At 46.1% G+C, this 12,720-nt stretch overlaps 1 protein-coding gene across 1 annotated transcript in view; it reads right to left on the bottom strand.

The window, feature by feature from the left end:
• The window catches only part of LOC126190822 (venom dipeptidyl peptidase 4-like), a 382,023-nt gene that overhangs the window by 95,886 nt on the left and 273,417 nt on the right, over nucleotides 1-12,720 (bottom strand). Inside the window, exon 10 of the mRNA XM_049931391.1 lies at nucleotides 11,718-11,935. Within this exon, the coding sequence (XP_049787348.1) occupies nucleotides 11,718-11,935 (218 nt within the window). The remainder of the gene's footprint in view (nucleotides 1-11,717; nucleotides 11,936-12,720) is intronic.

Raw genomic sequence — 12,720 nt, 5'->3', positions numbered from 1 at the left:
TCGCGAACGTCTTCAACGAGATTACTCGTTGCCGCGAGTTCCCAGCTTGCTGGAAACACGCGGGAGTGGTCGCGATACACAAACCAGGGAATGACCCTCTATTCCCGCAGCACTACAGGACGATTAGCCTCTTGCCAACTCTCAGCAAGATCTATGAGCGCCTCCTGCTAAAACCCATTCAGGAACATATTACCAGAGAGCAACTTCTGCCGGATTTCCAATTCGGATTCCGGCAGAACCTCTCTGCCTCACAACAGATCATGAGAGTGGTTGAAGCAGCCACAGAGGGCTTCAACCACAGAGGCTACTGCGGGATAGTGTTACCAGAATTAGCCAAAACCTTCGACTCTGTATGTCATAGAGGGCTACTCTACAAGTTATACACGCAAGGGTTCCCCGGGAGCATCGCTAAGCAGTTCACAAGCTATCTCACGAATAGGACTTTCTCTGTCAAAGTAGAAACCGCCACCTCCACCAAAAGGTGTATTCGTGCTGGGGTTCCACAGGGATCGGTCCTGGGGCCAGTCTCTACACTGCGGACACACCAACGGCCCCCCTGGTGCGCACAGCGCAGTACGCAGACAACACAGCCTTCTACACACGACATGCGAACAAGGGCCTGGTCATCTGTAGGCTACAAAGGGTTTTATATGACACAGAAACTTGGGCCCCTCGCTGGCGCATTACCATCAATTCTGAAAAGATGTAGGCTATGCTGATCACCCGGAGGTTCGGATGGCGCGGACCTCCTCAACGCCCCCCCCCCCCCCCCTCCACCTTCACCTAAACGGAACCCAACTCCCCTGGCGCAGAACCGCCAAGTACCTTGGCGTAACCTTGGACTCTCGTCTTACGTGGAAACGTCACACAGACGAGGTCCACAGGAAGGTCTGTGACAGAATGTCCATCCTATACCCCATCCTCAACCCTTCCCTGCCCTGATACGGCCAGTAATGGAGTATGCATGCCCTGTCTGGGAATACGCGGCGAAGCAGCACCTGGACAAACTCCAGAGGCTACAGAACCGCTCCTTCAGGAGGTTACTGCACCTACTCCTCAGATTCCCTATTGGCGATCTGCATGCCACTGCTGAAATCCCACTCCTAAAAGAGCGCTTCCAAGATCTGGCAACGACCTTCTATGAAAGCTCTTCCAAGCCAGGAAACGTCCCCATCCAGTCCCTAGGTCGGTATGACATGTCCCGTGACAAGCACAAACGCCCAATGACGATCTTCGACGACTAAGTCGAAGAGAAAAATCCTTATATCGAATTCCTGATCCTCTTCCTTCCCCCATAATATCAATCATCTCGCCAACCCCAGGCAAGTATCAGACACATGCAGAACAATCATCACATCACATCACAGAAATAAACACACACACTCGTACAAAGTGGAGTAAAAGCCTCAAGGCTACAAACTCCCCCAAACACATCCCCAAAGAGGGGAAAGTATCAGATGAGAGTGAGAGTGATGTCCCGACAGACCGCTGCTGGACTCGCTGCGGTTAACTTCCTCGCTGTCGCTGTTGTACGTCGCAGACATGGCTGGACATGGCAAGGGAGGCGAAGCCAAGGGGAAGTCAAGATCTCGCCTTCTCGCCGTCCTACTGGAGCACCTGGCCGATGAAGTGAGAAGTGGAAAGAAGAGCGAGAAGAAGATGAAGACGCCATAGTGCTACAAATGCCAACAGCTTCGCCATGTGGCAAAGTCCTGCAACAATACGGTCGCATGCATGAAGTGTGCGAAGGCACATGATACACGCGACTTTAATAAGCCGCGAGGTCAAATGCTGCGGCGCACACGCTGCAAACTATCGTCGTTGCAGCTACATAAAGAATTGGAGCAAGCTGAAACGGAATAAGAAGACTTAGGCCGCTAAACCTGGAGAAGTGGCCCAACAAGACAAGGCGGCCGGCCCGCCCCCATATCCAATTAGGGGAAGCGGCCCGCGGCCCCGCGAAGAAGACGACTACGGTAGTTTCCGCGAATCGCTACAGAAAGCCACGGACGAAGCCGTTGCCGCCCTAAAGGCGGAATTGGAAGAGGAGCGCCGTCAGGTGTGGCAACTGACGGAGGCCTTGACTCTGGCTGTTCGCAGAGAAGAGGCGCCGACCACCATTAGGAAGGGGGTAGATGCAGAAACCCAGACGACCGCCTCTCTGGCCGACGCGGAAACGCAGGTTGCTGCAGGGGTTGTCGAGGAAATGGAGGAGGTGGTACAGCAGCCGGAAGAAGAGGACGACGAAGAGGCAGCACAAGTCGCTACTGTCACTGCTATGGTCCGAGAGGAGGCTGCCAAACATGGTAAACATGACCACCTGCCGCTGCCGGACAACCCGCAAGCGGCTAAGCTGGTGATGGACATTCTAGCGGAGTCGCTGCGAGATGATACATACCCGTACCTCTACCATCCATACCCTTTTAACCCTCCCGATGTTCCCAAACCCCCTCTTCCCCACCAACCATATGACTTTCGTTGGGCAGCTGCAAACCTGCACAACGTCGTATCTAAAAAAGACCTAGCTTTGATTAATTCCCACCCGGTCTTCACGCCCTGGGATTGGCAATGCATCATAGATGTGGTGCCAAGAGCCAGGACCAAGAAGAAACATGGCTAGATCTACTAGCACATACAAGTTATTTTATCCTGCCTTGTCGGGCAAGTCCAGTGTTTTCTTTATCCAGTTATAACTTTCAACCTACTATTTTGGAGTGAATGTCATAGGACAAAGAGACCTATTTTTTAGGCAACCTCTGGGAGGCTGTCATTCATAGTGAGCAAGGAGAGAGTGATATCCCGACACTTCGCCTGAAGCTGATGGAGACGCATTCCATCGAAAAAGTTGCGGCGGCGCTACTCGGCTGACAACCCGTGAAGACTTCGTATATAACACTCGAGTAGATGACGTGGAGAGAAATTTTAAGGAAAAGCTAGCAGCCTCAGACACCATAAATATAAGCGGTCTGGAGGAACAGGTGGAGGAGTTGATCGACCGAAAAGTTGCCAAGAGGATAAACCCAGACAACGTTCCGTCACGTTTAGCTGCAATACCTGATGATACTAAGAAAGGCATGGACGATTTGTGGAAAGAGTTCAAACTTATCCACAATAAGGTACAGAAAGAGGTGGCTTCACAGAATGTAGTGTTGACTAGTGAGGTAGTGACATTTACAATGGGGAGCAAATTCTGGACTCTCCAGACAATTTCACAAATTTAAACCAGATGGAGATGTACAGCCAACTCATTTCTTGAAACGATTTAATCAAGCCTTACCGAAAAATAGGGAAGACGCAAAAAAAAATAGAATTTTCTGTAGGTTACCTTCTAGGAGAGGCTTCACAATGGGGTACAGTAAATGTAGAGAATTTTTCGCCTTGGGCAGACTTTCAGAAAAAGTTTAAGGAGAAATATCGGTCAACAAGTGCCCAAGAGAAGTTAATATCTGATTTATGGGACCCAAAATATTACAACCATACATGAAGTACGATGAGAAGATATTTTGACCGGCAATTAACAAGAGCAAAATATTTAGATAAACCAATGGAGGAAGAGGTATTGGTAAAGATTTTGATAAGGCGATTACCCACTTACGCTAGGAAAGACATATTATTTAGCGGGTGGAAAACGGTAGAAGAGTTGTTATCTTTTGTCGACGCACTTGATGCAATAAATAAGGACCGAAATGAGAATGTGCATCAAAATAAGAATAAAAACTACAGAAGGAATAATAATAACATTAATAATAGTATATTTCAAAAGACATGAGACGAATTTGCTAGAGTACACCGGGGTAATCAGAGTAGGAGTATTGAAAATCATCAAAAGAGACATCCACCTTCGAATATAGGCCCAGTAAATACGCAGGAGTTTGTACCTGGTAATAATAGAGTACAAAATAGAAACGTCATACCTAGGTTTGGTAACCAGCCGGTGATTACAAATAATGAGGAAAACGTCGGGCGATCTGGATCCAGAGATCGTGAGATCCAGGTCTGGATCCAGAGATCCAGAGATCCAGGTCGTGGGAGTACATTAGAAGGCCTACCTTATAATAAGTATGCTTGCTTTACATATAAAGTACCAACTAAAGAATGGTAACTAGAAGAACCCGGCGTAGCTACAGTTAATCCACAACCGATTATAGTTGGAAAGATAGAAGATTTCGAAGTCGACGTATTTATTGATTCTGGTAGTAAAGCTTCAATTATTTCTAGTAGATTGTTTAATACATTAAGAACTAAACATAACTTACGACTATTACCAGTGACCGGAGTAGGTATAACTGGAACTAAAAATAAGGTTGTAAAATACGAAATCCGAGTAAATCGTAACATCGGTTATATTACGTTACAGCAAACATTTCTGGTAGTAGAAAATATTAATAGAGAAGTGTTATTTGGCTTAGATTGGCCGTCAGAGTTTAACGTCATATTGAATTTTGAAGAGAGCTGTCTTTATTTTGGATTCAGTGATGATAAATATTGTATTAAGTTTCTAGCAGACAGTTATATTGACAAACAAACGACTGAACACCAGCGTTTACGATTAAACGCGACAGCGCAATTGTCACCAGAGATGGAAGACATAAGTCATGCACAAGAATCTAAGACCTAAGAACACCTCTGCAGACAAGTTCTCCAAATCTGGAATATATCAGTTAACCTGCAGTTCATGCCAATCGATCTACATAGGCCAAACATGCAGATTTTTCAAAACGAGGTACGGTACTCCGAACACCTAAGAGCCCTAAGAAGTGATAGTACACACTCAATTTTTGCAGACCATCTAATACAAGAAAACCACCACCCAAAAAAAATGGAGACTGATCTGAAGATCCTCAGAGAAAGCAACAGTCTCTACCAAAAACTCACAATAGAGTAGAACTACCACATACAAAAAGCAATAATACAGGGAAAGAGAGTCCTGAATGAAAATATAACACTGTGCAACAAAACACTGTTTGGAACACTCAATGAACTATACAAAAATGACTCCCCACAAAAAATACAAAAACACTTCTGTTTTCTAGGTTCTAAACCCACCTCTCTCTCTCTCTCTCTCTCTCTCTCTCTCTCTCTCTCTCTATCACACACACACATTCAAATTCAGCGCCATAACGAACACAAGACCAATGATGAACAAGTGAGCAACGACAATAACGTGACAGCTCTGAAACAGTGTGTATCTGAAGTGTCTGTACAGATCACATTTCGCCACATTTTGTGTACGTGCATGTGAGGTGAAGTAGTGAGCGGAAATTTGTGATAAACTGAGTGAAAGCAATGCAAAACAGCAACTGATTGAGACACCAACCAGGGACACGAAACAGGACGGAAAATGTAAGTACAGAAACGTACATAACCTCTGCCCTGGGAACAGCTCTACACAAATACGTAATAATTTTCTACATGGCTAGTTTGCAGATGACATGCTGTCAAAAAATCGACGAAAACGAGCACTTAAATCGATGTATAGTAATACAGTTCAGTCAGCGATGTAATCTTAAGGTGAGTGTCCAAACAAAACTAAGTAAATTGCAAATATTGTATTTCTTAGGCATACAGCAGTTAAATTATTACAAATGTGATATTGCACTTTTCATTAATAAAATGTGACCCACAAAAGATGACACATTGGTGTCGAAACATGTCTGGTAAAATATAAAAAATAAACTAATTGTGTTTGCATAAGGCTAATTTCCAAAACCACCCAGTTTTTTGGGTCCAAAGAGCTTACAACTTTCATGTTTGGGTCCCAAATACACCGTAATCCGTAAACACTAACAGTGGCAATAAATGAACAACGTGTGTTTTTTTATTGTCACAGTAAAAATGTTTACGTATTTTGTTAAATAATTCACATTATTTAGAAGTGGAAATAAAGTCGCGTGGCACTTAATTTGAAAGTCCATTATGGCTTTCACTAAGGGGGTACCAATATCGAACCACAGTCGTGTTTTGGCGCCCAGTGGGCTACACAAAACGAATTGGTTGGCTTCTCCTTATGCTGACGAAGCTTTGTAGGTACTTCAGATACTGAACAAGGCGTGTGGGTTCTATGAATATTGAAGAGACATCCCACCTGTATGTATCAACGCAAAGTACAAAGGTCAATTTGCTTTCAAATATTACTTTGCTCTCTTAAAGTATTATAGTGGCCAAGAAAGATATCAAAAACAACACCCGCCGCTGTAGTACAAGTTCATATGCCTAACAGAGTCACAAATGATGGAGAGATTGAACGAATGTATGATGAAATTAAATAAATTATTCAGATAGTTAAGGGAGACGAAAATTTATGTGTAGAATGGGACACGAGTTGAATAGTAGAAGAAGGATAAGACGGAAAAAGTAGTAGGAGAGCACGGACTGTGGCAAAGGACTTTAAGAGAAAGCTTCCTGGCAGAATTATGTGCAGAGCACAATTTCGTCAGTACCAATACTTGGTTAGCAATCACGAAAAATTGTTGTATACGTGGAAGACACATGGAGTAACCGAAAATACACTCCTGGAAATTGAAATAAGAACACCGTGAATTCATTGTCCCAGGAAGGGGAAACTTTATTGACACATTCCTGGGGTCAGATACATCACATGATCACACTGACAGAACCACAGGCACATAGACACAGGCAATAGAGCATGCACAATGTCGGCACTAGTACAGTGTATATCCACCTTTCGCAGCAATGCAGGCTGCTATTCTCCCATGGAGACGATCGTAGAGATGCTGGATGTAGTCCTGTGGAACGGCTTGCCATGCCATTTCCACCTGGCGCCTCAGCTGGACCAGCGTTCGTGCTGGACGTGCAGACCGCGTGAGACGACGCTTCATCCAGTCCCAAACATGCTCAATGGGGGACAGATCCGGAGATCTTGCTGACCAGGGTAGTTGACTTACACCTTCTAGAGCACGTTGGGTGGCACGGGATACATGCGGACGTGCATTGTCCTGTTGGAACAGCAAGTTCCCTTGCCGGTCTAGGAATGGTAGAACGATGGGTTCGATGACGGTTTGGATGTACCGTGCACTATTCAGTGTCCCCTCGACGATCACCAGTGGTGTACGGCCAGTGTAGGAGATCGCTCCCCACACCATGATGCCGGGTGTTGGCCCTGTGTGCCTCGGTCGTATGCAGTCCTGATTGTGGCGCTCACCTGCACGGCGCCACACACGCATACGACCATCATTGGCACCAAGGCAGAAGCGACTCTCATCGCTGAAGACGACACGCCTCCATTCGTCCCTCCATTCACGCCTGTCGCGACACCACTGGAGGCGGGCTGCACGATGTTGGGGCGTGAGCGGAAGACGGCCTAACGGTGTGCGGGACCGTAGCCCAGCTTCATGGAGACGGTTGCGAATGGTCCTCGCCGATACCCCAGGAGCAACAGTGTCTCTAATTTGCTGGGAAGTGGCGGTGCGGTCCCCTACGGCACTGCGTAGGATCCTACGGTCTTGGCGTGCATCCGTGCGTCGCTGCGGTCCGGTCCCAGGTCGACGGGCACGTGCACCTTCCGCCGACCACTGGCGACAACATCGATGTACTGTGGAGACCTCACGCCCCACGTGTTGAGCAATTCGGCGGTACGTCCACCCGGCCTCCCGCATGCCCACTACACGCCCTCGCTCAAAGTCCGTCAACTGCACATACGGTTCACGTCCACGCTGTCGCGGCATGCTACCAGTGTTAAAGACTGCGATGGAGCTCCGTATGCCTCGGCAAACTGGCTGACACTGACGGCGGCGGTGCACAAATGCTGCGCAGCTAGCGCCATTCGACGGCCAACACCGCGGTTCCTGGTGTGTCCGCTGTGCCGTGCGTGTGATCATTGCTTGTACAGCCCTCTCGCAGTGTCCGGAGCAAGTATGGTGGGTCTGACACACCGGTGTCAATGTGTTCTTTTTTCCATTTCCAGGAGTGTAGATTACATAATCAAAGGAAGAGATTTTCTGATCAGATTTAAAATTGCAGAACACTTCCAGGGACACATATGGACTCTGGTCATAATTTACTAATTACAAACTGTAGATTTAAGCTGAACAAACTACAGAAATGTAGGAAATTAAGGAAATGCAACCCTGATAAATTGAAAGAGCCAGGGGTTGTGTTGAGGGTTTGAAAGAGAGCATTAGGCAGCGATTTACTGCAACATGGGAAAGGAAGACAGTAGAAGACGAATGGGTAGCTTTGAGACATGAAATGGTGAGGGCAGTAAAGTATCATATAGACCAGGGCTTCACAATATACGTGCTCGCGGAGCAAGCTGTGAGCAGCAAGGCGCGAGCACGGAGCAGCGCGAGCACGCTACCCCCACTACCGGACCAGAGCGGAGAGTGGGGAGAGTCATGTGAGGCACACAACAGCTGCCGCCAGTCAATGTAAATCCGCGGCCACCTGCAGGGATATCACTCACGAATTATACTGCGACAAATTAAACAAATAAAGTAAAATGTACACTTGCCAGATAATTTTATTAGCTTAGTGTATGCCTCTACATTCGTATTAATTTGTGAACTGTTACACAATAAAAGGTGTCACTGAAGTGTGGGATTCTCGGTTATCTTGTACTTTTTGCCCTTTACAATTGCGTTTATGTTCGGAGTAATTGTTCCTGTGCATTGTAGGCGCAGCGTGCAGTTTAAATTTCGATCAGAAAATGCGTTTCTCAGGCGCGTCTTGTTACATTTCATTGCAGAGAACAGTTGTTCACAAACATACGTGGAACCGAACTTTGATATTATTGTAACCGCCAGTTTGTGCAAACGAGGAAATCTATGCTGAGGGAAGTGTCTGTAGAATTCCAAAATGTTTTTCTTGTTCTGAAATTTGTCTCCGTATTCTCTGTCACACTGCAGGTCAATAATTTCTAGTTGCAGCTCAGGACGAATCTCTTCAATATTCGCTGAATATGGAGAGGTGAACAGATCAAAATCACTGTCTAGTGCTGTCAGATCTTGAAAGCGCTGATCAAATTCTTCCTTAAGGGCAACTAAACTATGTGAATAACGTTCACAGTTTTTGTGAACATCTTGCATGGATGGTAATTTAGGAAAATGAGCTAGATTTCCTGTTTCCAGCTGACTCACCCAAAGTGTCAATTTCATTTTAAAAGCTCGTATTCGATCTATGAAATTAGTAATTAGCAGATCTTTACCTTGTAGTGAAATGTTCAAAGCATTCAGATGGCTAGTTAAATCTGCTAAGAACGCGAGATCACATTTCCATGAAGGCTCTTTCAGTTCAGGAACACACATGTTATTTATTTCCATAAACATATTTATCTCATCTAATAGGCAAAAAAATCGATTTAATAATTCGCCACGACTAAGCCAGTGGACCTCGCTGTAACAAGGCAGGCTACCATACTGGTTTTCTACATCCTCAAGAAAGCTTTTAAATTGTCTGTGTTGTAGCCCATGCTTCCTTATATAATTGGTTGTACGAACAACAACACTCATCACATTTTTTAGAGTGATACTCTTTGCACATAAGTTTTCCTGGTGGATCACACAGTGAACGCCGCTTATTTCATTCGGCACGGTCAGTTTTTGCATTTTCTCCTTCAACAGAGCAACGAAACCTGATTTTTTCCCTGTCATCGCTGGTGTACCGTCTGTAGACACTGAAACTAAAGAATTCCACGACAATCCTATATTTTCAACACTTTCTTCAACACTACTTAAAATATCACCTCCAGTTGCAGTGTTCTTCATGACTACTACATCGAGGAGCTCCTCCCTCACCTGAAGATCTCTATTAACACCTCTAATAAATATGGCAAGCTGTCTGTTCCAGTGATATCAACACTTCCGTCCAGAGCTAGAGAATACGCCATAAAATCTTTACAGATATTTGCAAGCTGGCTCTGGACGTCGTCTGCCATGTCCTGTATGCGACGCATAATGGTCATGTCAGATAATGGCACAATCCGAAACTGTTCAACTTGAGATGGGCACAAAAGTTCCGCTGCAGCTACCAAACATTCTTTTATTAAATCGCCATCAGTGAAGGGGCGCAGGGATTTTGCTAAAAGCAAAGCAATTTTGTAACTCACTCCAGATCTTCTTTGGATAGCTTCCTTTTAAGTTTAATAACTTCCTGTGCACGATCTGGTCCATCACATTTTCCACTTCCGTAGTCTTTCGCGTGGTACGACATATAATGTCGCTGCAAATTAAATTTCCTAAAAGAATTCAGCGTTTTGTGACATACCTAACATTTTGCAACTCCATCTTTTTCTGTAAACATACAATTCCTCCCAATGGGTGTTGAACTGCGAAAGCATGGTTGGGGTTACACAACGGCGACTTGACATGATTCTTAACTAGCGAAGTGACTGTTAGAGCTGATCGTAGTAGTTTAAACGTTACACAGTCGGTGCAAATTCAATAGGCATGCTGCGGCCCTATTCAAACGTGCGCGCGCATTTCCCCTGCCTCCCCTCCTACCCTACTCCGCGACCTTGCACCTGCTTGCACATGCCTGAGCAGACGCGAGTACTCGCGCTCAAAACCGGCCAGTTGTTAAGCCCTGACATAGACAAAAAGATGAGGCCTAGTAGGAATCCTTGGGTAACACACGAGATATTAAATTGAACTGGCAAAAGGAGCAAATGTAAAAACGCAGCAACTGAAGGAAGAAGAAGGGAATACAAACCTGAGATTGACAAAGAAATGACAGAAATGGTTAAATATGAATGGCTAGAGGACAAATGCAAAGCTGTAGAGTCATGTAAGAATAGGGGAAAAACTAATTCCGCCCTTAGGAAAATTAAAGAGATCTTTGAGGGAAAAATACCTGAACATTAAGAAGTGAATTGGTAAGTACTGAGCAAAGTAGGCGAGGCTGGAAGGTGGAAAGAGTATAGAGAAGGGCAATATAAGACAGACGAAGTTGAAGACGTAAGTACAGAAAGAGAAGAGGTAGAGGATGGAGATGGGATGGCTGAGATTCGTAATGCATTAATAAGAGAATAATTTGACACACTACTAAAAGACATAAGTACCCATCATTACACCGCATTCGAGCACCATTATTGAGATTCATAGGAGAGCGATATACGAGAAAACTATTCTATCTGGTATGCAAGAAGTTTGAGATTCCTGAAATATCAACATCAGACCTGAAGAAGGAAGAAACAGTTATAATTCCAAACAAAGGAGGTGCTCACACGTGTGAAAATTATCGAACCATTGTCATGCTGACACGATTTACTTGCAGAAGAATGGGAGGAGGTGCTAGAAGCCCAGCCCACACGAAAATTTTGTGTCTCGGGGAAACGTAGGAACACTAGAGGCAATACCGATCCTCTACTTACCTCAGAAGACAGGTCGAAGAAAGGCAAATGCACGAATATGCTATTTGTAGAGTGAGAGAAAGCTTTCTAACATGCCGATTGAAATACAGTATTTGACATTCTTAAGGAAGCGCAGATGAGCTACAGCAAGCGAAAAGTCATGTACAACTTGTATAGAAACCAGACTGCAGTTACAGGAGTCGAAGAACCTCACGGGGAATCAGTAGTTCTGAAAGGAGCAAGACAGGTCTTTTAGCCTCTCCAGGGTATTATTCATTGTAAAATGTATGGGAAAGATGAAGAAACTTGGAATGGAAATTAAAGTTTCGCCTGATCCCCTGACACAATATGGGTATCGTCTAAACCTGTTGCTGCTTTCAAGATAATTACTTGCGCTCAGCGGTGTACTTACACTGTACCATTCCCATACCACGCGTACAAGTCGGTCACTGTCAGTTCTCCAGAGGTGATGGCCTTTATGGAGTTCCCAGTCACTTTGACAACGTGAGGGAAGCTGCCCGCATCTCCCTGCGGCTGCCATGCTATGGTCAGGAAAGACGAAGGGCTTCCGTATCTGTATAGCACCGTCTGCTGGTCCAACCAGCCGCCTTTCTGCTCCAATTTCAAGCCCTGGAACATGACAATACATCATCATAATCATAATATACACTCCTGGAAATGGAAAAAAGAACACATTGACACCGGTATGTCAGACCCACCATACTTGCTCCGGACACTGCGAGAGGGCTGTACAAGCAATGATCACACGCACGGCACAGCGGACACACCAGGAACCGCGGTGTTGGCCGTCGAATGGCGCTAGCTGCGCAGCATTTGTGCACCGCCGCCGTCAGTGTCAGCCAGTTTGCCGTGGCATACGGAGCTCCATCGCAGTCTTTAACACTGGTAGCATGCCGCGACAGCGTGGACGTGAACCGTATGTGCAGTTGACGGACTTTGAGCGAGGGCGTATAGTGGGCATGCGGGAGGCCGGCTGGACGTACCGCCGAATTGCTCAACACGTGGGGCGTGAGGTCTTCACAGTACATCGATGTTGTCGCCAGTGGTCGGCGGAAGGTGCACGTGCCCGTCGACCTGGGACCGGACCGCAGCGACGCACGGATGCACGCCAAGACCGTAGGATCCTACGCAGTGCCTTAGGGGACCGCACCGCCACTTCCCAGCAAATTAGGGACACTGTTGCTCCTGGGGTATCGGCGAGGACCATTCGCAACCGTCTCCATGAAGCTGGGCTACGGTCCCGCACACCGTTAGGCCGTCTTCCGCTCACGCCCCAACATCATGCAGCCCGCCTCCAGTGGTGTCGTGACAGGCGTGAATGGAGGGACGAATGGAGGCGTGTCGTCTTCAGCGATGAGAGTCGCTTCTGCCTTGGTGCCAGTGATCGTCGTATG

The sequence above is a fragment of the Schistocerca cancellata genome, chromosome 6, assembly GCF_023864275.1.
Source record: "Schistocerca cancellata isolate TAMUIC-IGC-003103 chromosome 6, iqSchCanc2.1, whole genome shotgun sequence".
Taxonomy (NCBI): Eukaryota; Metazoa; Arthropoda; class Insecta; order Orthoptera; family Acrididae; genus Schistocerca; species Schistocerca cancellata.
This window is presented reverse-complemented; position numbering and strand designations above follow the sequence as displayed.